The 24,168-nt window shown below is 38.5% G+C and overlaps 1 protein-coding gene across 12 annotated transcripts in view; it reads right to left on the bottom strand.

The window, feature by feature from the left end:
• Positions 1–24,168, bottom strand: part of OXR1 (oxidation resistance 1) — a 796,801-nt gene that overhangs the window by 43,719 nt on the left and 728,914 nt on the right. For all 12 annotated transcript variants that reach the window (XM_070075402.2, XM_008255818.5, XM_089335578.1 and 9 more), the window contains 3 exons: positions 18,870–19,054; positions 15,003–15,766; positions 5,721–5,889 (listed from right to left, as the gene is read on the bottom strand). In XM_070075402.2, coding sequence (XP_069931503.2) covers positions 5,721–5,889; positions 15,003–15,766; positions 18,870–19,054 — 1,118 coding nt within the window. The remainder of the gene's footprint in view (positions 1–5,720; positions 5,890–15,002; positions 15,767–18,869; positions 19,055–24,168) is intronic.

Raw genomic sequence — 24,168 nt, 5'->3', positions numbered from 1 at the left:
ACATAAATAAGACCAGTGTCTGCTAATAATAACTGATAGAATTAAAAAGGATGGAATGATCCAACATGGAAAACAGGCCACACAGCAAACTTAGAGAATGACAAATGCCCTAAACAGCACTCTGGCCTCAAAATAAGCCCTTAAGGCATTTGGAACTGGCTAAAAAGCCCATGGGAGAAATTAAGGCATGCAAAGCCAAGACACTATGGCAAAAAAATGACCTAAATGAAAGATCTTTGTGAGTGAGATCCTGGTTTAAAGAAGTGGCCATCAAAGAAGGAGGTACCTTTCTCTGAAAGGAGGAGAGAATCTCTACTTTTATTATGGCCCTGTCTAAAAAATGTCAGAGTTAAGGGACTCAAGAGGCTTCCATAGCCTTGGCAGCTCATGACAAGAGCCTCAGGCAATCACTAAGGCCATAAATAAGAGTGTCAATTGTTAAATCAACAACAAGAGTCACTGTGTACTTGTTCCCCATGTAGGACCTCTGTCCTTAATGTGTTGTACTGTGAGAATTAATGGTAAAACTAATCTTCAAACAGTACTTTATACTTTGTGTGTCTATGTGGGTGAAAAGAAACCTCTCAGTGATTGTAAGAAAATAAGGAACAGAACTGATGTTAAATCCTGTCTAATTATTGAAATGAACAACATTCATCAATGGATACATAAACTAATTGGAGGGAAGTATCATCTATGTCAGTAAGACAAACGTTTACAATCATTTCCTATGCATGTTTATTTTCATGTGCAATAATTAGGAAAATTTATCATCTGTACTGCTTTAATCAATTGGGCATTAGCAATAACTAGGATAAGAAAATAAAATCTTCTGCATATAATTATCTTTAGAAACCAAATAGTTGTTCATAGATAATTTTCACTAGGATTTCTCTAGGATAACAGATGTACTGATTACTTGCTTTAGCAGTATATTTTCAAGTAAGTAGCGTAAGAAACATAGTATGATATTATCTTAGAAAGCAGGCAGTGTCTTATTCTGAAGCAAAGTAAACACGGTTATTATCTATTATAAAAAGCTTAGGTTCCCTAAACTTAATGCGCATAGAACAAGAGTCAAATAATTTTAAATAGATTTATTTAAGCTTTGAATCCTAATTACATGATGAGTCTTCAGGAAACTCATGGAAAATGTGCTTTATGTTTTAATTCCATTTTCCATGAACTTTTTTTGCCAACTTTTATTTAATAAATACAAATTTCCAAAGTACAACTTTTGGATTATAGCAACTTTTCCCCCCATAACCATCCTCCCACCTGCAAACATCCCATCTCCCACTCCTTCTCCATCCCATTCTTCATCACGATTCATTTTCAACTATCTTTATATACAGAAGATCAACTTAACATATACTGAGTAAAGATTTCAACAGTTTGCACCCACACAGAAACACAAAGTATAAAGTACTGCTTGAGTGCTAGTTTTACTATTAAATCACATAGTACAACACATGAAGGACAGAGATCCTACATGTGGAGTAGGTGTACAATGACTCCTGTTGTTGATTTAACAATTGACACTCTTATTTATTTATTTATTTATTTTAACTTTTATTTGATGAATATAAATTTCCAAAGTACAGAATATGGATTACAATGGCTTCCCCGCCATAACGTCCCTCCAACCCGCAACCCTCCCCTTATCCACTCCCTCTCCCCTTCCATTCACATCAAGATTCATTTTCGATTCTCTTTATATACAGAAGATCAGTTTAGCATACATTAAGTAAAGATTTCAACAGTTTGCTCCCACACAGAAACATAAAGTGAAAAATACTGTTTGAGTACTAGCTATTGTGGGGAGCAACTCGGACTAGACTAAGTTACTGGAATTAAGACTTATTCTATGCATCTGCTCTCCCACAATATGGCGCTGGGAGAGGAGTAAACAACTTTTACACAGCTGCCTCCAGTCAACCAATAACCTGCAGGAGCTGATCCTGCTCCCGATTGGAGGAGAGCAGCATACTTGGCGTGTGGGTAGCAGAGTTGGGATTAGTGGAAGAGGACTATAAAGGAGGAGAGAGACAACATGCACCAGAAACATCTAAGGGGAACATCCGAATAACATCTGAGCAGCCCCCGAGAGAGCCGGCTGGCGGTGTGCCGCTCCCCCGCGGAAGTGGGGAAAGTGGCAGGGGGAGCCGCCCTTCCACAGAGGTGGAAGGATCGGCAGCCAACCCGGGAAGAACCAGCAGCAAACCCGGGAAGGGCCAAGCAGACAAAAGAACAGCGCAGGGTCTAGTGTCGTTCCTCCACGAAGAGGGGGAGCGACATAATGGTTCCGTGACTCGGATAGGAAACCTAGGAGGGAAGAAGCGGGAAGAAGTGGGAAAATACTGGAGAGAGAGACTAGCAGAGCCTAGGGAAAAGCTGGACAGAAAAAGTGCCGGAAGAAGTTAGGATTGAAAGCAAAAGTGAAAGCTGGAAGAAACATAGACTCGGATACGGACTGTGGGGAGAAGCCAGGAGAAATGAGAGGGGAATATTGTTGGAAGAAAACTTAGGGAAACATACCGGGTAGAGAAAAATATGTTAGGGAAAGTGAAGCCGCGGGGGCAGGCCGAAGCAGAGATGTTAGCTAGGTTGGGATTCGTCAAGTCAGCCCGGGGAGCAAAAGGCAAAAAACTAAAACCAGAGGCAGAGACGTAAGCTAGGTTGGAATCCGTCAGATTAGCCCGGGAAGCAAAAGACAGGAAGCCAAACCGAAAGGCGGAGACGTAAGCTAGGTTGGATTTCGTCAGGTTAGCCCGGGGAACTTAGACTGAAAACTAAACCAACCGATGGCGGAAACGTGAGCTAGGCTGTGATTCGTGGAAGCCGCCGAGCACAGAGAAAGCGTGCGGGGCACAAGCGGAGAGAGTGCACGGGGCGCGAGTAGATAGGAAGTGCGGGGCTGGCGCGGAGGCCATGGTGCTGGCTCGAAGGGCGCGGAGACCATGGAGCACACGCAAAGCTGGGAAGCTGGGCAGATGAGAGAAGCGCGGGCTGAAGCCACGCAGAGCCGGGAAGCCGCCGCGGGGCGAGGCGCCGAAAAGCTGCCTTAGGGCGGGCGCCGGGAAGCCGCGGGGATAAGAGAAACAGAAGTATAGAAGTAAAATGAGAGAAATAGGAATGCTGGCAGATAGAAGTAAAATAGGAGAAATAGGAATGCCCGGAGATAGAGAAATAGAGAAAAATAAGGGCTCCCCACAACATGGCAATGAGAGAGCTTGGATTCGGTCTGCCTGATTTGGAGGCGGTGAGCACCTGTGGGCGGCTAGCAGCTTATGCGCTGCAGGTCACCGAAGACAAGCACGTTATCAACACCAATAAGTCTCCCCACAATACGGCAATGAGAGGGCTTGGATTCGGTTTGCCTGATTAAGGCGATAAGCACTTGCAGGCAGCTCGAGCAGAGCATGCACTGCAGGGCACCGAACTCAGGCACGCATCAGCGCCTAAAAACCTCCTCACAACATGGCGAAGAGAGGACCCGGATTCGGTTTGCCTGATTGGTAGGGCTTGTAAGCACCTGTGGGCAACTCTAGCAAGCAGAGCAGAGTGTGTGCCGTGGGGCACCGAAGACAGGCGCGTATCAACGCCAAAGAATAAAAAGAAAGGGGGAACTGTGGGGAACAACTCGGACTAGACTAAGTTACTGGAATTAAGACTTATTCTATGCATCTGCTCTCCCACAATATGGCGCTGGGAGAGGAGTAAACAACTTTTACACAGCTGCCTCCAGTTCAACCAATAACCTGCAGGAGCTGATCCTGCTCCTGATTGGAGGAGAGCAGCGTACTCGGCGTGTGGGTAGCAGAGTTGGGATTGGTGGAAGAGGACTATAAAGGAGGAGAGAGACAACATGCACCAGAAACATCTAAGGGGAACATCCGGATAACATGTGAGCAGCCCCCAAGAGAGCCAGCCGGCAGTGTGCCGCTACCCCGCGGAAGTGGGGAAAGTGGCAGGGGGAGCCGCCCTCCACGGAGGTGGAGGGACGGCAGCCAACCCGGGAAGAACCAGCAGCAAACCCGGGAAGGGCCGAGCAGACAAAAGAACAGCGTAGGGTCCTGTGTCGTTCCTCCACGAAGAGGGGGAGCAACAGTTATAGCATTAAATCTCAATGTACAGCACACTAAGGACAAAGATCCTACATGAGGAGTAAGTGCACAGTGACTCCTGCTGTTGACTTAACAAATTGACACTCTTGTTTATGGCCTCAGTAATCACCCTAGGCTCTTGTCATGAGCTGCCAAGGCTATGGATGCCCCCTGAGTTCACTGACTCTGATCATATTTAGACAAGGCCATGGTCAAAGTGGAAGTTCTCTCCTCCCTTCAGAGAAAGGTACCTCCTTCTTTGATGACCCATTCTTTCCACTGGGATCTCACTCGTGGAGATCTTTCATTTAGGTTTTTTTTTTTCCCCCCAGGACACTCTTATTTATGAGATCAGTAACCACCTGAGGCTCTTGCCATGAGCTGCCAAGGCTATGGAAGCCTCTTGAGTTCACAAACTCCAATCTTATTTAGACAAGGCCATAGTCAAAGTGGAAGTTCTCTCCTCCCTTCAGAGAAAGGTACCTCCTTCTTTGATGGCCGGTTCTTTCTGTTGGGATCTCTCTCATAGAGATCTTTCATTAAGGTCATTTTAGCCAGATCCAAATTCCTTATGGCTGATTCTGAGACCAGAGTGCTGTTTAGGACATCTGCCATTCTATGAGTCTGCTGTGTATCCCACTTCCCATGTTGGATCATCTCTCCATTTTAATTCTATCAGATAGTATTAGCAGACACTAGTCCTGTTTGTGTGATCTCTTTGACTCTTAGACCTATCAGTGTGATCAACTGTGAACTGAAATTGATCACTGGGACTAGTGAGATGGCATTGGTACATGCCACCTTGATGGGATTGAATTGGAATCCCCTGGCATGTTTCTAGCTCTTTCATTAGGGGTAAGTCCAAGGAAGCACGTGCCAAACTGTACATCTCCCACTCTTATTCCCACTCTTATATTTAACAGGGACCACTTTTCAGTTAATTTTAAACGCCTAAGAATAATTGTGTGTTAATTAAAGAATTCAACCAATGGTATTAAGTAGAACAAATACTAAAAGGAATAAAATAGTAAATTGTTCCTTGACAGTCAAGACAAGGGTTGATCAGTCATTGTTTCTCATAGTGTCCATTTCACTACAACAGGTTTCCTTTTAGGTGCTCAGGAATGCAAACTGGTAAAGCCACTATGGAAGACAGTTTGGAGATTACTCAGAAACCTGAATATAGCCCTACTACCTGACCCAGCCATCCCTCTCCTTGGAATTTACCCAAAGGAAATTAAATTGGCAAATAAAAGAGCTGTCTGCACCTCAATGTTTATTGCAGCTCAATTCACAATAGCTAAGACATGGAATGAACCTAAATGCCCATCAACAGAAGACTGGATAAAAAAATAATGGAATATGTATTCTATAGAATACTATACAGCAGTAAAAATAAATGAAATCCGTTCATTTGCAACATAATAGAAAAGTCTGGAAAACATCATGCTGAGTGAAATAAGCCAGTCCCAAAGGGACAAATATCATATGTTCTCCATGAACTTTTTGAAATATTGTTTCAAGGAACTATGCCACTGGTATTGTTATATATAAAATAGTTTTAATTCAAGAAATCTCAATCATGTTTTCAAGATTGTTTTGTATTCTTTTTACCTTTCTTGTGGCACAGCAAACCAATATTCATGTTTCTTATCTCTCTGTGCATACTGTTGCATTGTAGCACTAGCTTGTGATACAAATGTTTTCCTCATTGGTTTTCCAACTCTGAGACATAAGAACTTGTGTAACCGATGTCTTCGCTTTTCTTTTAATATTGCAGAACCTAAAATTGAGATGTAAGAAGTATTTATTTAATTCTCATACGCTATGTTTAAGTAATTTTGATTATGTAAGTTTACCTTCAAACTTCTTACACACAGCTACAAAATAAAATCTTAACTGGTACTAAAGTGAACTGTTTTAAATAACATGTATATTTTTTCCATGGAAAGTAAAATATAGACAAGACTAAAATCAACAAAACACAAAGCTAATAAAATGACACTATGTCAATATTAAGAAGAAATGTAAAAGCTTTAGAAACTTTTTGTTAAACTTTTGTTTGAAATACCCAAACTAAATAAATGATATATATTTTTGCAATTTTTTCATACTCCATGTCACTATTTTAAACTGACATCTAATAAGCTTGAATAATTTTTAAAGACTTACTTTAATATGGTTCTTAGACAAAAATGTACTATTTCTGAAGCCATAATACGCATATGTGATAAAACAATCGACAATATCAACAAACAAAATCAACAAGCTGAACAGTTAGTTAAGTCTGAGTTATCGCTAACTTCTACAACTTTTAATGCTTTTACAATGTATAAAGAGGGTGGAGTTCAATAATCTGGCCATTAACTAGCTTGTTAGATCAGCACAAGTAAAGGCAACAACCCTTGGATCATCAGGAGATCTAGCACTCATCATGGTTTTTTCTTTTGTAATAATGAGTACAGGACACAACTTGTCTGAGCCCCAGTATTTGCATATGGTTAAAAGGATGAATTTTCACCATTCTTCTCACAGTTGCATTCCAGTTTCATATTTATTTATTCTACAGTTTATATTATAAAGTTATAACATTAGGTCAAACTTTGAATATTTCCCTACTATTGAATATGAAGAATATGAAGTTACTCAAAATTAATTCAAAACTAATTTTCATTCCAAAAAAAAAATAAATGAAATGGCAACAATCTATAGCATCTATCCAAAAACAGCTATTAATTTGTCTCCTTTTAATTTCCTTTTATTTTTTGGACAGGCAGAGTTAGACAGTGGGAGAGACAGACAGAGAGAAAGGTCTTCCTTCCATTGGTTCACCCTTCAAATGGCCGCTATGGCTGACGCACTGCGCCGATCCGAAGCCAGGAGCCAGGTGCTTCCTCCTGGTCTCCCATGCGGGTGCAAGGCCCAAGCACTTGGGCCATCCTCCAATGCCCTCTTGGACCACAGCAGAGAACTGGACTGGAAGCGGAGCAACCGGGACAGAATCCGGCGCCCCAACCGGGACTAGAACCCAGGGTGCCGGCACTGAGGTAGAGGATTAACCAAGTGAGCCGCGGCGCCAGCCTCTTTTTAATTTCTGACAGAATCTACCTGACCCCTATTATTATCTCCAGCCCTTACAACCATAGGAGCACAGAATCCATTATGCTTTTCCAAAGTTTTTTTTTTTTTGGACAGGCAGAGTGGACAGTGAGAGAGAGAGACAGAGAGAAAGGTCTTCCTTTTGCCGTTGGTTCACCCTCCAATGGCCGCCGTGGCTGGTGCGCTGAGGCCGGTGCACTGTGCTGATCCGAAGGCAGGAGCCAGGTGCTTCTCCTGGTCTCCCATGGGGTGCAGGGCCCAAGATCTTGGGTCACAGCAGAGAGCTGGACTGGAAGAGGAGCAACTGGGACAGAATCCGGCACCCCGACAGGGACTAGAACCCGGTGTTCTGGCTCCACAAGGCAGAGGATCAGCTTATTGAGTTGTGGCGCCGGCCCCAAAGGTTTTAAAACGTAAGGTAATTATTACATGCAAAGATAGTTAAAAAAAATCCACACCAGCATTCACATAACATTGTGAATTGTTAATAACTGACTATTGTAATGTAGAAATGATTAAAGAAATTATAGAACCATTAAAACCTTGTTTTCAAAGACCTATAATGATATAAGAAAATGTTCATAACAAAATATTAAAAGAAAGGATACAACTGTATATAGTATAATCCTGATTTTACATTAAAAAGTCTGTATGTATATAGACATACACATAATATCAAAATTGTACATATATGCACATACACACAAGCATTGAAAAATTCTTAGAAAATGGAAGTTAGAAATAAAGTGAATTTTCCATAAACTTTTTGAAGCCCTCTGACATTTGTGTGTATGTACATAAACACTGTCCCTCCCACATACACTGCTTCCAAAATCTATATATGAACGTTATCAATGGTCCCCTCTTCGTGATAATTCCAAACAACTTTTCTATATTTTGTAAAATGTATTTGTCAAATAAGTCACCAGTTCTGAAGAAAGAAAAACATTATAGAAGGAAAAACATTCAATCTTTTCTAGAACTTGCTTCAAGTAAGCAAATTCGCTAAAATCTACTGAATATAATCCTTAGGTCTTCAAAGTAACTTAGTTGGATGATGCAAAATAAACTCAGTGTTGAAAAAAAAAAAAAAACTGAACCAAATCTTTATATATTGCTGTTAAGAATGTAAAATGGTGCAGCCACTGTGGAAAATAGTGCGGTGGTTCCTCAAAAAATTGTATTATTTTATGATGCAGTAATTCTACTTCTAAATATATATCCAAAAATATTGAAAATAATTCAAACAGGTATTTGTATACCATATTCATAGCAACATCATTTATAAGAGCCAAAAGTTGGAAACATCCCACATGCAATCAACAAATGAATAAGCAAAACATAATATATACATAATATGGAATATTATTGAACCTTTAATAGTCAGGAAATTCTGAAGCTTGTTAATATAGGAATAAACATTGAAGGCATTATTTTAAACAAACAAGTCAGAAATACAAGACAAATATGGTATGATGTCACTAATAGAAGTACCCAGAGTAGTTAAATTCAGGCACAGAAAGCAGAATTGTGGTTGCTAAGGCTATGGAGAAGGGAAAGGTGTCAATTTTTGTTTAATGGGTTCAGGGATTCAATTTGGGAAGATAGAAAAGTTCTTGAGATGAACGGTGGTGATGTTGGAATGACAGGATGAATGAAGTTTTAATGCCACTGAAATGCTGAAGGCTTAAAATGGTTAAAAGGTAAATTTTGAAATAATTAAGGTCAAAGGTTTAATGCTCCACTAAATAACAGAATTCAATAAGTAAAATGACCCTAGTTCACCAGGAATATACTCAAGGGCTCTAAACAATAATAAAATGCAAAGATGTTCATTTTATTCATTATTGCAAGTTTTAAAATAAACACAGCTCATAAAAACTATAGTACAGTTATCACTCTTAATCACTGCCTTGACAAAGATATAAAACAAAGTTTGATAAAAATATCTGCAGCAATGCTGATATACACAAGTATTTCTATCTTTTTTGTTTTTGTATTTCATTTTTTTTCTTTTTTAATTTTAGTTTATACTTATAAGGGAATACATGTGGTATGTGTCTTTCTGTATCTAGCTTATTTCACTCAACATGAAGTACTTCAGTTGCATCCATTTTGATCCAAAATACTAGAATTTCATTCTTTTCTATAGCTGAATAATATTCCACCATGTATGTATATAGATCCAGATATTTTTCTTTTTTATCTATTTTTATAAATTTTTAAAGATTAATTTATTTACTTGAAAGGCTGAGTTACAGAGAGAGAGAGAAAGAGGGTGCAACAGAGAGAGAGGTCTTCCATCCACTGGTTCACTTCCCAAATGGCCACAACAGCTGGAACTGGGCTGATCTGAAGCCAAGAGCCAGGAGCTTCCTCCAGGACTCCCACATGGGCACAGAGGCCCAAGCACTTGGGCCATCCTTTATTGCTTTCCCAGGCGATCGGCAGGCAGCTGGATGGGAAGTAGAACATCTGACACTTGAACCAGAGCCCATATGGGACACCAGCCCAGCAGGCAGATGCTTAAACTACTACGCCACACGCTAGCCCCGATATAGATATTTTTCACATTTCCTTTATCCATTCATCTGATTATCTGCACCTTGGCTGAGTCTATATTTTGGCTATTGAGAACATCAATGCTATAAATATGGTGGTGAAAGTTGCTCTTTGATACAGTTTGTTCCTGAGAGTTGTGCTACAGTAATTATCCATTTGCTGCAGCCCTGAGAATATATTAATGAATTCCTTAAAAAAGAAACTGAGAAACTAAAAAAATAAATATTATATATTTACATAAAACCACAATTTTAAAAATAGTTAAAATATTAACTTGTTTACTTCAGCCCATTATAAAAACTTGTTTGAAATTAAAAAATGGAAGTACGTATATACATGAAATTAATCTAGGATCAATATTCCAACAAATAATGTAAGAAATGTTAGCTAAGCCTCATTTGACCCATAATGTAGTAAGCAAAACACAGTGTATTAGAAATGGTCCCCTCTTCGTGATAATTCCAAACAACTTTTCTATATTTTGTAAAATGTATTTGTCAAATAAGTCACCAGTTCTGAAGAAAGAAAAACATTATAGAAGGAAAAACATTCAATCTTTTCTAGAACTTGCTTCAAGTAAGCAAATTCGCTAAAATCTACTGAATATAATCCTTAGGTCTTCAAAGTAACTTAGTTGGATGATGCAAAATAAACTCAGTATTGAAAAAAAAAAAACTGAACCAAATCTTTATATATTGCTGTTAAGAATGTAAAATGGTGCAGCCACTGTGGAAAATAGTGCAGTGGTTCCTCAAAAAATTGTATTATTGTATGATGCAGTAATTCTACTTCTAAATATATATCCAAAAATATTGAAAATAATTCAAACAGGTATTTGTATACCATATTCATAGCAACATCATTTATAAGAGCCAAAAGTTGGAAACATCCCAGATGCTATCAACAATCACACAAAAGGTAACTGAAATGAAGAGCTAGTTTTTCGAAAAAATAAACAAGATTGACAAATCACTGGCCGAACTAACCAAAATAAGGCAGGGAGAAGACTTAAATTAATAAAATCAGAGATGAAAAAGAATATTTTACACTGGATACCACAGAAATAAAAAGAATCAACAAGAATTACTACAAATGGTTTTATGTCAACAAATTATAAAATCTAGAAGAAAGGGACAGATTTTACACACATAAAATTTACCAAAATTAAGGCACAATGACACACAAAGCCTAAATAGACCAATAAATAAGTTGCAGACTGAATCAGTAAAAAACACCCTGCAAACAAAGAAAATTCCAGCACTGGATGGCTTCACTACTGAATTCTATCAAACTTTTAACAAGCACTAACTCCAACTTCTTAAAAGCCATTTCAAACAACTGAAAGAGAGGGAATCCTCCCAAATTCTTTCTATGATGCCAGCATTACATTAATTGTAAAACCAGAAAAAGAAACAATGAAAGAGATCAACAGACCAATATCCTGATAAACAAAGATGTGAAAATCTTCTGTAAAATACTAGCTAATCAAATGCAATACATATCAAAAGCATCATCCATGCAGACCAAGTGGGATTTATCCCTGGTATGAAGGGATAGTTCAAGTAATGAAACATGATGCATCCTGTTAACAAATTGAAGAATAAAAACCATACGATTATCTCAATAGAAGTAGAGAACATATTTGACAAAATACACATCCTATCATGATAAAAATCCTTCTCCTTAAACAAACTGCATATATAAAGGGAACACATCTAAACACAATCAAGGCAATATACGAGAAACTGACAACCAACATAATATTGAATGTGGAAAAACTAGAGGCATTTCCACTAAAAGCTAGAAACAGACAAGGATGCCACTCTCCCCATTACTATTCAATACAGTTCTGGAAGTATTAGCCACAGCCATTAGGCAAGGAAAGTAAATCAAAGGGGTACAAATTGGAAAGGAAGAAGTGAAATTATTTCTGTATACAGATGACATGACTCTGTATATAGCGGAACAAAGACTCCACTAACAGATTATTATCTTAAGAGAGTTTGGCAAAGTTGCAGGATATAAAATCAACACACAAAAGTCAATGGCCTTGGGCCAGTGCTGTGGCGTAGCGGGTAAAGCCACTGCCTGTGGTGCCAGCATTCCATATGGGCACCAGTTTGAGTCCTGGCTGCTCCACTTCCAATCCAACTCTCTGCTATGCCCTGAGAAAGCAGCAGAAGATGACTCAAGTCCTTGTGCCTCTGTACCTCTGTGGGAGACCCAGGAAAATCTCCTGGCTTCTGGCTTCAGATCAATATAGTTTCAGCCACTGCAGCCATCTAGAGAGTGAACCAGTTGATGGAAGACCTCTCTTCCTCTTTCTGCCTCTGCCTCTCTGTACTTTGTCTTTCAAATAAATAAAAATACTAAAAAAAACCAATAGACTCTTTATACATAAAAATTTGTCATGGCTGAGCAAAACTTGTAAGATTAGTCCCATTTACAATAGCTACAAAAAGAAATTTAATACCTTGGGATAAATTTACCCAAGGGAGTTAAAGTGTGCTAAAATGGAAATTACAAAATGTTAAGAAATAGGAGATACATATGAGTTAAAAGAATTAACATCATCAAAATGCCATACAACATAATTTAGAGATTCAACATGATGGCAATCAAAGTACTAATAACGTTCATTTCAGATCTAGGAAAAAATGAACCTAAAATTCATATGGAAACACAGGAGACCCCAAATAACTAAAAACACCTTAAGCAATAAAAAAGAAAAGCCGAAAGAATTACAATACCTAATTTAAAGACATATTACAGAGCAGTTATAATCAAAACAGCATGGTACTGATACACAAACGTGAACCACAGGAACAGATAAGGAACGACAGAATTAATCCACACATCTGTAAACAACTAATCACTGACAAACAAGCTAAAAATACTCCCTGGAAAAGGATAGTCTCACCAACAAATGGTATCGGGAAAATCGAACCTGTGTGTGCAGAAGTATGAAACAAGACCCCTAACCCAACCCTTTATAAAAATCAATTCACAATGGATCAAAGATGTAAAACTAAGACATGAAACCATCAAATTACTAGAGGAAACACAAGACATTGGCATAGGCAAAGTCTTCTTGAAAAGACCCCAGAAACACAGCCAATAAAAGCAAAAATAGACAAATGGGATAATATCAAGCTAAAATGATTCCGCACAGCAAAAGAAACACACAAAACACACAAAATGAATGTGTTTGGTATTTTGATTGGTATCACATTGAATGTATAAATTGCTTTTGGGAGAATGGACATTTTGATGATATTGATTCTTCCAATCCATGAGCATGGAAGATTTTTCCATTTTTTTTTTTTATATCCTCTTCTATTTCTTTCTTTAAGATTTTGTAATTCTCATCGTAGAGATGTTTGACATCCTTGGTTAGGTTTATTCCAAGGTATTTGATTGTTTTTGTAGCTATTGTGAATGGGATTGATCTTAGCAGTTCTTTCTCTTTGACTATTGGGGAACAATGTTTTTCTTGTTTGTTTTTGTTCCTTACTTCTTTTTCTTCATACAAATTGGTGAACTCTCTACTTGGTGTAGGGTTAATCTTATGGTGTAAAAATTAACTGGCAACTGAACTCTATAGAAAATAAGAGTGGGGGTTTGGCGCTGTGGCATAGCGGGTAAAGCTGCCACCTGCAGTGCCGGCATCCCATATGGGCACCGGTTCTAGTCCCAGCTGCTCCATTTCCAATCCACCTTTCTGCTATGGCCTGGGAAAGCAGTGGAGGATGGCCAGTCTTTGGGTCCCTGCACCCACGTGAGAGACCCAGACGAAACTCCTGGCTTCAGATTGGCACAGCTCCGGATGTTGCGACCATCTGGGAGTGAACCAGCGGATGGAAGACCTCTCTCTCTCTGCCTCTCCTTCTCTCTCTGTGTAACTCTGACTTTCAAGTAAATAAATAAATCTTAAAAAAAAAAAGAACAAGAAATGAAGAGGGAGGAGGAAGAAAGGCAGGAGTATGGTTGGTATGCATGGGAGGCAGATTGGGGGCAAAAAAGCATCATGTTCCCAAATCTGTAAATATTAAAAGCATGACGTTGTATTCTTTAAACAAAATTAAAAAAAGACAAAAAAATTAAACTACCGCCGGCGCCGCGGCTCACTAGGCTAATCCTCCGCCTAGCAGTGCCAGCACACCGGGTTCTAGTCCCGGTCGGGGCGCCGGATTCTGTCCCGGTTGCCCCTCTTCCAGGCCAGCTCTCTGCTGTGGCCAGGGAGTGCAGTGGAGGATGGCCCAGGTGCTTGGGCCCTGCACCCCATGGGAGACCAGGAAAAGCACCTGGCTCCTGGCTCCTGCCATTGGATCAGCGCGGTGCGCCGGCCGCAGGGCGCCGGCCGCGGCGGCCATTGGAGGGTGAAATTGACATCTTGATATCTGATTATTATTTATAGCCCTTGTCTATATAGTACTGAGGAACAGTGGTCTTTCTACTTTCTTCTTGTCGAATTACTTATTTAGCAGAGAGGTATGTTTGGGATTATAAAGTAAACTGAAAATTATGCCCCTGCAAAAATTAAAAGAAGGATAATAAAGGAAGGCAGAGGGAAGATGGCAGGGAGGGTAAGAAGCATCACTATGTTCTTAAAGCTGTATATATGAAATAACATTAAATCTTTTTCCTTTATCTAAACAAAAAAAAAGAGAAAAAATTATTTAAAGATAGAATGTTTATACAAGGGCTGGCATTATCGTGCATAGTAAGCCATCGCCTGCAACAGTAGCATTTCATATTGGAGCTCTGGTTCAAGTACCAGGTGCTATATTTCCAATCCAGACCCTTGCTAATGAACTTGGGAAAGCAGGGCCCTTGCCTCCCTTATAGGAAACCTATATGAAAGTCCTGGCTCCTGGCCTCAGACTGCCCCAGTCCTGGCTATTGTGTTCATCTGGGAAGTATATCAGTGGATGGAAGCTCTCTCTCTGTCTCTGCTCCTTGCTACATCATTCTGCCATTCAAATAAATAAAATACTTTTTAAAAAGGATGTTTAAACATGTTTTGAACATTCTCATTATATGTATACCACCTGTGGGATACAAAAAAGACTACAGGTACCAGACCACACATACTTTTCACCAGGTACTATCAGTCAGGGGCCACTAGATTATCCATCAGATTAGCCTAAGATACAGCAGCTTTTTGAGTCAGTGTGCAAAGAGGGAGACATATACCATGAAATGAACTAATTTTAGTTATTCCTTAACACTTACTTTCTACATGTCCATCAGGAGATGCAATTTTATGCTTAGTTTCTTTTTGTGACACATGTTGAATGTTTTCTCTTTGCTGTTTGGTTTGTTGCATAGAATGACTTTTCCAGAGTTTGCGTAGCTCTTCTACTTCAGTCTCTGAGTCCTGATTTTGCTCCTTTCCCTGTTTTCCTTTGTTAATAGTTTGCTTTTGTTTAAATTCTGCTGCTTCTCCACAAGGCATATTTTCTTTTTCATCCTCTTCCTGGTGTAATGAATTCTCATCATGAAAAAAATCTTGATCTGCATTGCCTTTCCTATTTGTGCTTTGTTCTTTAGGGCCTGGTATTTCTTGAAAGTTGTTTGTAGTCTGACCTTCTTTAGTGGCCATTTCACGATTATTTAAATCAGTTTTATTAGATAAAGTCACAACTTCGTTTGTGGAATGTCCAGAATCAGATGTTAAGGGACCAGGAGCACTAGTGGACTCTGCCTTGACTGACAAACAACCCACGTCAGCTTGAATGACAGTTTGCACAGATTCTGAGGATGCACCAGATGACTTATCCTTTCGCAGCTCGTCTGAAGACAGAAGTTCTTCCCTTATGGGAGACAGTTCTGATTCTGTGAACACATCTTCAGAAAGAGATTCTTCAGTGCTCCGAGGAGCAGTGCTGGCACTATCATTACCTGCATCGCGGATTCGGGAGTCTACCTCTTCAGTACTACCTCCTTTAATTTTCTTTGAATGGCAGTAGTCCCTTCCAGATAATGGTTCTGTATCTCTGTCATAAAACAAAATTAAAAACTATCAGACTTTTAAAGTTATAGTACTTCATTTCATCAGCTGAACATGGAATTAGTAACTTTAAAAGATTTCTTGAAAAGAATGCAGTATAAATCTCAACAAAATATAAAAATTTAGACATATTTATATAGACCAAGCATTAAGTCAGGTTTTTGCATCAATTGCTTAAGATTTGGGAGACATTAATATAAACTGATTTCCTTACAAATAGTCTACTTGAAAAGAATTTGATGGCATCAACTATGGATAAGGATGCTATTCTAAACTCAAATTTACTTAGTAATGTACTACAGAAAATAAAAAGAGAAATGTTTCATTCAAATTTAAAATTTTTTAACACAGTAAAAAGACACTGGTTTATTATACATACACACACATATATACTCACATACACACAGTGCTTGTTTACATTCAAAGAGAAATTAAACAAAAATATGTGGCTCAAACACAAGGCTTAACACCAACCCTGAATAGGCCTGAGACAAAGGCACTTCGAGGAAATCTTCAGATTAACACTGACAACCCTGGAGTACCAATTCTAAGAGAGTTTGTCTAGGTAAAAAGTTTAGGTATTAGACAGCTGGATTCCTAACTGAATTTCCATGTTTTTAATGGAAAAAGTAGTCACATTTATGGAAATACAACTTGACAGCATGTAAAAATAGAATGAACAGAAAAGACTGGAAAGTAAGACAACACAAAAATAACTGATTATTTCTGAATGTGAACACCTTTTCTCTTTTGCTTTTTTGTACTTTTAAAATTTTCTGCAACAAACATGAAAAATTTATATAAATGGGTACAAAATTCATTTTTGAAGTATTAACTAATGGAAATCCAATTGATACCTCTACTGCCTTTGCATCTGATTTTATCTTAACACAAGCAATTTGTGTTATTTAATATGCAATAGTGTCATCTACTGGTGATTGACTCAAACTGCACATACAGAGACAGAACTGGTCAAAAAGTTTGAGAAATCCTAACTACATGATTTTTAAATTTATAAGACCCTTAGGTAACAGTTAAGGTAACTAGATGAGTATAGTACCAACTTAACATGCTGAAAGGCTAAACGTTTGTGTCAATAATGCTGTTACTGCTTAATACAGTTGCAGCTTACTTTTGAAATTAACCACCCAAGTAGTGTAAGAAAAATAAATCAATCACATCTTCTACCTCATTTTGCTATATATGACATTACTATGCAAAACCATTTGATTTACTGATTCCATTTGATGCCAAATGTTGTTTCAATGAGGTTAAATGTTGATGATAAATGATGCTAATTAACTCACAAGGTAGGATTTAATAATATTTCTTAGTGGGGAATGTTTTTATTTTTTTTTATATTTGGGGATCAAATGTATGTTCTTTCCAGGGGAAAGTAAGAATGATAAAACAGTGATATGAAGGAGGAAGAGCCCTAGATCACTTTTGTAGAATAGATTCTACAAATTCTTCAGAGTAAGAAAAAGCCAAACTATTATAATAAAACAAAAAAGCAGGGCAACAAAGAGGGCATCTTAGCAGTGACTAATAATCTGTCCATATACAAATAACTTTCCTCTTTCTCTGTGAACCCAATTCTTCACTCTTCACATCTGTCTCATCTCTCCACCCACTCCCAATAACCCTTATTTGTTGAAACAGTCTTTGCATGATAATCTGTAAGTACAATCAATAGCAGAGAATAACAATACCTTCTAGGAATTATCTGTATCTCAACAGATTAGTTTACTGAGCCAAAGTAGTATCTGCTGGATGGAAAAATGACTTTCTGAATAAGGGATTTTATTCTATCAGAGGTATCCTAATGATTCATATAGTCTTCCTCAGAGACAATAATAACTTGCTGTTTCTTTTGTTAAGTTATTCTTCCCTTGAGTTAATTTTAAAACAGTCAGCATCCACTTATGCGCTAATATAGGGATTTAAATATCAGTATCACTTAAAAGTAAAGCCAGTTTTTAAATTGTTCACCAAGTCATGGATGGAAGGCCCAGGGGGTTCTTTCATATATTTATCAAGTTTCTTCCTTTCTATATCCTTTTCTTTCTTTGTATACTTACATTATATAATTTTTCTCCTTTTATTTCTTTTTTTTTTTTTAATTTTTATTATTTTTTTTTTTTTGAAGGCAGAGTGGACAGGGAGAGAGAGAGACAGAGAGAAAGGTCTTCCTTTGCCGTTGGTTCACCCTCCAATGGCCGCCGCGGCCGGCGCGCTGCGGCCGGCGCACCGCGCTGATCCAATGGCAGGAGCCAGGAGCCAGGTGCTTTTCCTGGTCTCCCATGGGGTGCAGGGCCCAAGCACCTGGGCCATCCTCCACTGCACTCCCTGGCCACAGCAGAGAGCTGGCCTGGAAGAGGGGCAACCGGGACAGAATCCGGCGCCCCGACCGGGACTAGAACCCGGTGTGCCGGCGCCGCTAGGCGGAGGATTAGCCTAGTGAGCCGCGGCACCGGCCTTCCTTTTATTTCTTGTTCCCCTTTTCTCACTGGTCATTAGTTTGGTCAAGCATATTACCTGTAGTCTCACACCTGTTATGGTATCACACAAATCCCCTAAAGAGTATCACATTATATTTGTGATATATAATGTAAACACATTATATTTCTGCAACTAGAGAGTTTTCTCTCCTAGAATTTGTATTTTCTTGTATAAACACATAAATTAATGGCTATCATAACGTCAGGTCTTTGCTCATGTGACCTCTCTCAAATTCCACACCTCAAGGAAAATCTTTTAACTACCCCTGCCTGACAAAGGTGACTCACAAAGGTGATTTAGAATTCTTCATATTGTCCAAATAAAAAGGGCTTATAAAGACTGAATTAAACGAATATTACAAGTAACTTTTCAAATATCTAGTTTTCTGATGAAATACACAAATCTAAAGCAATTACTAACTATTCTAGTTACATTAACAATAATCTTTTCAATACTAGATGTATTTTTGTTCCATTACTGATAAAATGAAAGGCAGCTATAACAAAATTAAGAAAATAGGAGTATTAGATCAGGGCCAACTATCTAGATGTAATAAAATTGCAAAGGAGTATAAATATCACTCTTACATGGGTAAGGATTCCTTTATTTTGCTATCCAAAATTTCTTTGTACATTGCAGCTGACATCACCTCTTCCATTGGACACATGATGCCATATTCCTCACAGCCATTCTCTTGAACCAAAGGGTCAGTTTTATGTGGATCAAACATTATATTATTTGGTGTAACTAGCAGCACACCACTGACTGTGCCCTAAGATGAAAAAAGAAAGTAACATTTAATCTCAAAGTTCAAGATTTCAAAAAGTATTATAGCTAATTTTACTAATTTCCTTCTAATGTTAGGCCATCTACTATATATATATATATATCTATAATTATTACATTCAAGAACTATGGCATTCTCATGAAAAATATATCTTATCCAAGAACTATGGCTTTTTCATGAAAACATGTTTAATAAAACCGAAATTTTCTCAGTAACAGAGTCAGAATACAAAGAATATCATACACTATGCTGAAACAATCTAGTCAGGAACTGCAATTTGCCACCTCAGTTAAATACTGAGTTATCACATATCAGAAGACAACTTTAATAAGGTAGAAAGGGTTGTCAAGTCCTGCAAGGCATGAGTCATGCTTTGTACTGATTTGCATCCTGCTTCCTGTGTGGTTTCCTCACTATAGTTACCAAATATAGCTCCAAATTCAGCTCTGTGAATTTATCTGGCTTAACTTTACAAACTTTAAATTATAACAGATACTACCTTAAAAAATGATCAAGCAGAAAACCAAAATATCATTCAAAATTTTCACTAATCACAAATGGAAAAAAGCTACTACAGATGTGCAAGTAAGAGACATTTATCATTTAGAATAGATAAATGCAATACTGGAGAGAGAAGCCTATGTGGGGAAAAGGAAACAATCAAAAACTCTGAACAACATCTCTTTTGATTCAGACTACAGATCGTATAAACACAGAGTGACTTTACATAAACTGTAACCTGGCTATCTTCCAATATTTTATTTAAATTTACATACATCAATTTGTATTCCTGGAATGCATGCCCATTGAAGGCAAAGAGACACATTAATTTATGTTGTAGAAAACATTTACATTGCCAAGCATAACCCAAGAAATAGATAACTAAAAGTGGGCTCTACATAGCATCACACCTCTCTCTCCCACGTCCTATATATTTAAGTTATTTGAGGGACCAAGCTGGTGGCATAGTAGGTAAAGACATCACCTGCAGTACTGGCATCCCATATAGGCAGTGGTTCGTGTCCTGGCTGCTCCATTTTCAATCTAGCTCACTGCTAATGGCCTTGGGAAAGGCAGCATAAGGTGGCTAAAGTGACTGGGCCCCATCACCCATTGTAGGAGACCCAGATGAAACTCCAGTCCTTGCCCAGAGCCACTGCTGGCAGCCATCTGGAGGGTGAACCACTGAACAGAAGATTGATTTCTCTTTGTCTCCCTCTCTCTCTGTAACTCTGACTTTCAAAATAAATATGTCTTCAAAAATATTAAGTTATTTGAGAAATGAAACTAAACAATCAGAAATAAAGAAAACAAACTCCAGGTTTTCGGAAAGACTTTAAGTTATCTTGATTTCATAAATTCCACTGATGTATTAGTTTTAACTGATTCTTTGATTCACTAGTATAACATTGCATTTTTAGCTACCACTTTTTAAGATTTCATAATGACAATTGTAACCAGCTATGTATGGTAGAAAAGGCACAGTGCAATGATAATACTTTTAATTCTCTACTCACACCAACACTGCTGAAAAGTTTCCTAAAACTGTGCTTCTACTTTTTGAGTTAGAAAGTAAAACTGAGGGTCTGACACTGTGGAGTTAGTAGGTTAGACTTCCACCTGTGACACCAGAATCCCATATGAGTGCTGGTTTGAGACCTGGCTGCTACACTTCCAATCCAACTCCCTGTTAATGTATCTGGGGAAGCAGCAAAAGATGGCCCAAGTGGTTGGGACCCTGAACCCACGTGGGAAACCCAGAAGAAGTTCCAGGTTCCTGGATTGGGCCTGGCCAGCCCTGGCCATTATGGCCAACTGGGGAGTGAACCAGCAGATGGAAGACCTCTCCATCTCTCCCTACCTCTCTCTGTAACTGTGTCTTTCAAATAAATAAAAATAAATGTTAAATTTAAAAAAAAGCAAAACTGCGCCCCTACTCTTCAAGCCTTTGTTATAGACTTTACTGAGCCTCAGTTTCTCTCCGGGGGCTTGCAGATTCTGTATAAACTTTCATGACTACAAGTCAACTCCTTGCTAAAGATTAACACACTAAATTATGGAAGCAGCAAAAAGACCAGTCTGCAAATCCAAGAATCGCAAAGACGCAAAGACTCAGAATTCAAATGTCACCTCTATACTCAACATCTTAATGCTAGACTATTCTGAGAACTTCACAGGAACTCCGAGCCCTGATTAAACAAAGTAATATCCAATGTGCCAATAGATTCCAGACAGAGTCCACTTCACCATCACAAAGGAATACTAGACTTCTGTTACTGACCAGTCAAAAGGAAGACCATGAGCACTACAGACAAACCAGAGACCCACAGGAGCCAATCATGTCCTGCTCAACCCCAACTTTAATCTATAAGATTCACTACCCTCAATCTCTCAGAAGTTTGAGAACTGAGTGATAGCTGCCTGACTCCTTGCTCTGCATGCTGCAAAATAAACTCTCACTTTATTCTGCCAACCCAGTGTCAGTGATATGTTTGCTGCGTGTAAGGTGAGTGTACACAGGTTTTTGGGTGTTCTACAACAAGGTGGATTAAAAATCCTATTCACCAGACTGACCAAACTACTGCTAGTTTCCAGGAAACTACTATTATGCACTATTATTGAAAGGATGTGTTATCTATTCTTCAAGCTTATTAACTCTCCTACATAATAAGGGTGTCTATATAGCTGGGATTTTTAAGGATCTGTCATGTGTTATACTCAATTAATAAAAGAGTTGAAAATAGAAGTATTTCTTCAACATAAGATTCATGAAAATCTCCTAAGAAAGCAACTTCTCAAATTCATTTTACTAAGATCATAAACTGACACTAAGGCATTCCCATTTCATTATTGTTAACTACTGTTTTATAACTCCTGGATACTAACAACATCATATTAAGACTATTGTGAGCAAGAGGTTTCCAATTAAAGTATTTCCTTAATCCACATGACCTTCAGACATTTTGAGCACAGATTACTTTTTGTGTTAACAACTTCCATTTCCTTAGGTGCAATTACCTGACAAATCTTATAAAGAAAAATATTTCTAATGGAAAATAAAGTTTATCTGCAAAAGAAAACTTACTGCTTACTTTAGGCTTTTAGTATTTCTACAAATACTAAAACATAAGACTATGGTTTGGGTACTCATCCCAAAAGGGAGGAAAGTCTATATTCTTTTTAAATTTTTTTTTAGTTTTAAGTGCACAATAATTTAACTATTATAATTACCATAATTATTATGTAAATAGCTTTACTACAATCAAGTTGTATGAAGATTAAACAGCAAAGACAATTTGTATGACAAAGTATAATTATCTGCTCACTATACTCTGTATTAGAATAAAGAGCCAAAAAAGGAGAAAATGATTCAACATGGGAAGCGGGATAAACAGCAGACTCATAGAATGACAAATGCCCTAAACAGGACTTTGGCCTCCGAATCAGCCCTTAAGGCATTCAGATCTGGCTAAAAACCCCATGAGAGTAGCTCAGGCATGGAAAGCCAAGACACTATGGCAAAAAATAACCAAATGAAAGATATTTGGCCGGCGCCACAGCTCACTAGGCTAATCCTCTGCCTGCAGCACCGCACCCCAGGTTCTAGCCCCGGTTGGAGCGCTGGATTCTGTCCCGGTTGCTCCTCTTCCAGTCTGGCTCTCTGCTGTGGCCCGGGAGTGCAGTGCAGGATGGCCCAAGTGCTTGGGCCCTGCACCCACATGGGAGACCGGGAAGAAGCACCTGGCTCCTGGCTTCGGATCGGCGCAGCGCGCCGGCTGCAGTGGCCACTTGTGGGGTGAACCAACGGAAAAAAGAAGACCTTTCTCTCTGTCTCTCTCTCACTAACTCTGCCTGTCAAAAAAAAAAAAAAAAAAAAAAAAAGAAAAAAAAAGAAAGATCGTCGTGAGTGAGATCCCGGGGGAAAGATGGGGACATCAAAGAAGGAGGTACCTTTCTCTGAAGGGAGGAGAGAACTTCCACTTTGATTATGGCCTTGTCTAAATAAGGTCAGAGTTTGTGAACTCAAGAGGCTTCCATCGCCTTTGTAGCTCATGTCAAGAGCCTAGGGTGATCACTGATGTCATAAATAAGAGTGTCAATTGTTAAATCAACAACAGGAATCACTGTGCACTTGCTCCCCACGTAGGACCTCTGCCCTTAATGTGCTGTACTATGAGAATTAATGGTAAAACTAATCTTCAAACAGTACTTTATATTTTGTGTGTCTGTTTGGGTGCAGTCTGTTGCAATCTTAACTCAGTATAGAGTTGATCTTCTGTATATAAAGATAATTGAAAATGAATCATGGTGAAGAATGGGATGGGAGAGGGAGTGGGAGATGGAATAGTTGTGGGTGGGAGGATGGTTATGGGTGGAAAAGCCGCTATAACCCAAAAGTTGTACTTTTGAAATTTATGTTTATTAAATAAAAGTTTTCTATTAAAAAAAAAAATAAAGAGCCATCCCCCAAGGACATTATCGTGCAAAACACCAGAACGCATTAGGACCTGTCCTAATCCTGCCAATAACCTTACCTGTGCTCTGAACCTTACAAAAGACTTTTATTCAGTTACTAAAAATGAACTCCTGCTTTTAGTCAAGAATTAATTTTGCTTAAAACTGCTAAAAACACATACACACACATTCACTTAAAATACATGGAATAAGTGTTTACCAATACTGAAACACTGAGCAATTCAGTGATACCTGAATAAGGAGAAACAAATGTGATTAACTTGACAATTGCCCCAGAATACTCAGTAGAGATTGTTTCAAAGCTGTAATTTTTTTTTTATGTTAACTTTTTTTTTTAATCTTTTATTTAATGAATATAAATTTCCAAAGTACGACTCATGGGTTACAATGGCTTCCCCCCCCATACCGTCCCTCCCACCCACAACCCTCCCCTTTCCCACTCCCTCTCCCCTTCCATTCACATCAAGATTCATTTTCGATTATCTTAATATACAGAAGATCAGCTTAGTATACCTTAAGTAAGGATTTCAACAGTTTGCTCCCACACAAACATAAAGTGAAAAATAATAGATGATTTTTTTTAAATGATGATGAAATCAGATCAGACCTATTGTCATGTTTAA

This window comes from Oryctolagus cuniculus, chromosome 6 (genome assembly GCF_051225735.1).
Source record: "Oryctolagus cuniculus isolate XC-2025 breed Fujian yellow rabbit chromosome 6, ASM5122573v1, whole genome shotgun sequence".
Lineage (NCBI taxonomy): Eukaryota > Metazoa > Chordata > Mammalia > Lagomorpha > Leporidae > Oryctolagus > Oryctolagus cuniculus.
This window is presented reverse-complemented; position numbering and strand designations above follow the sequence as displayed.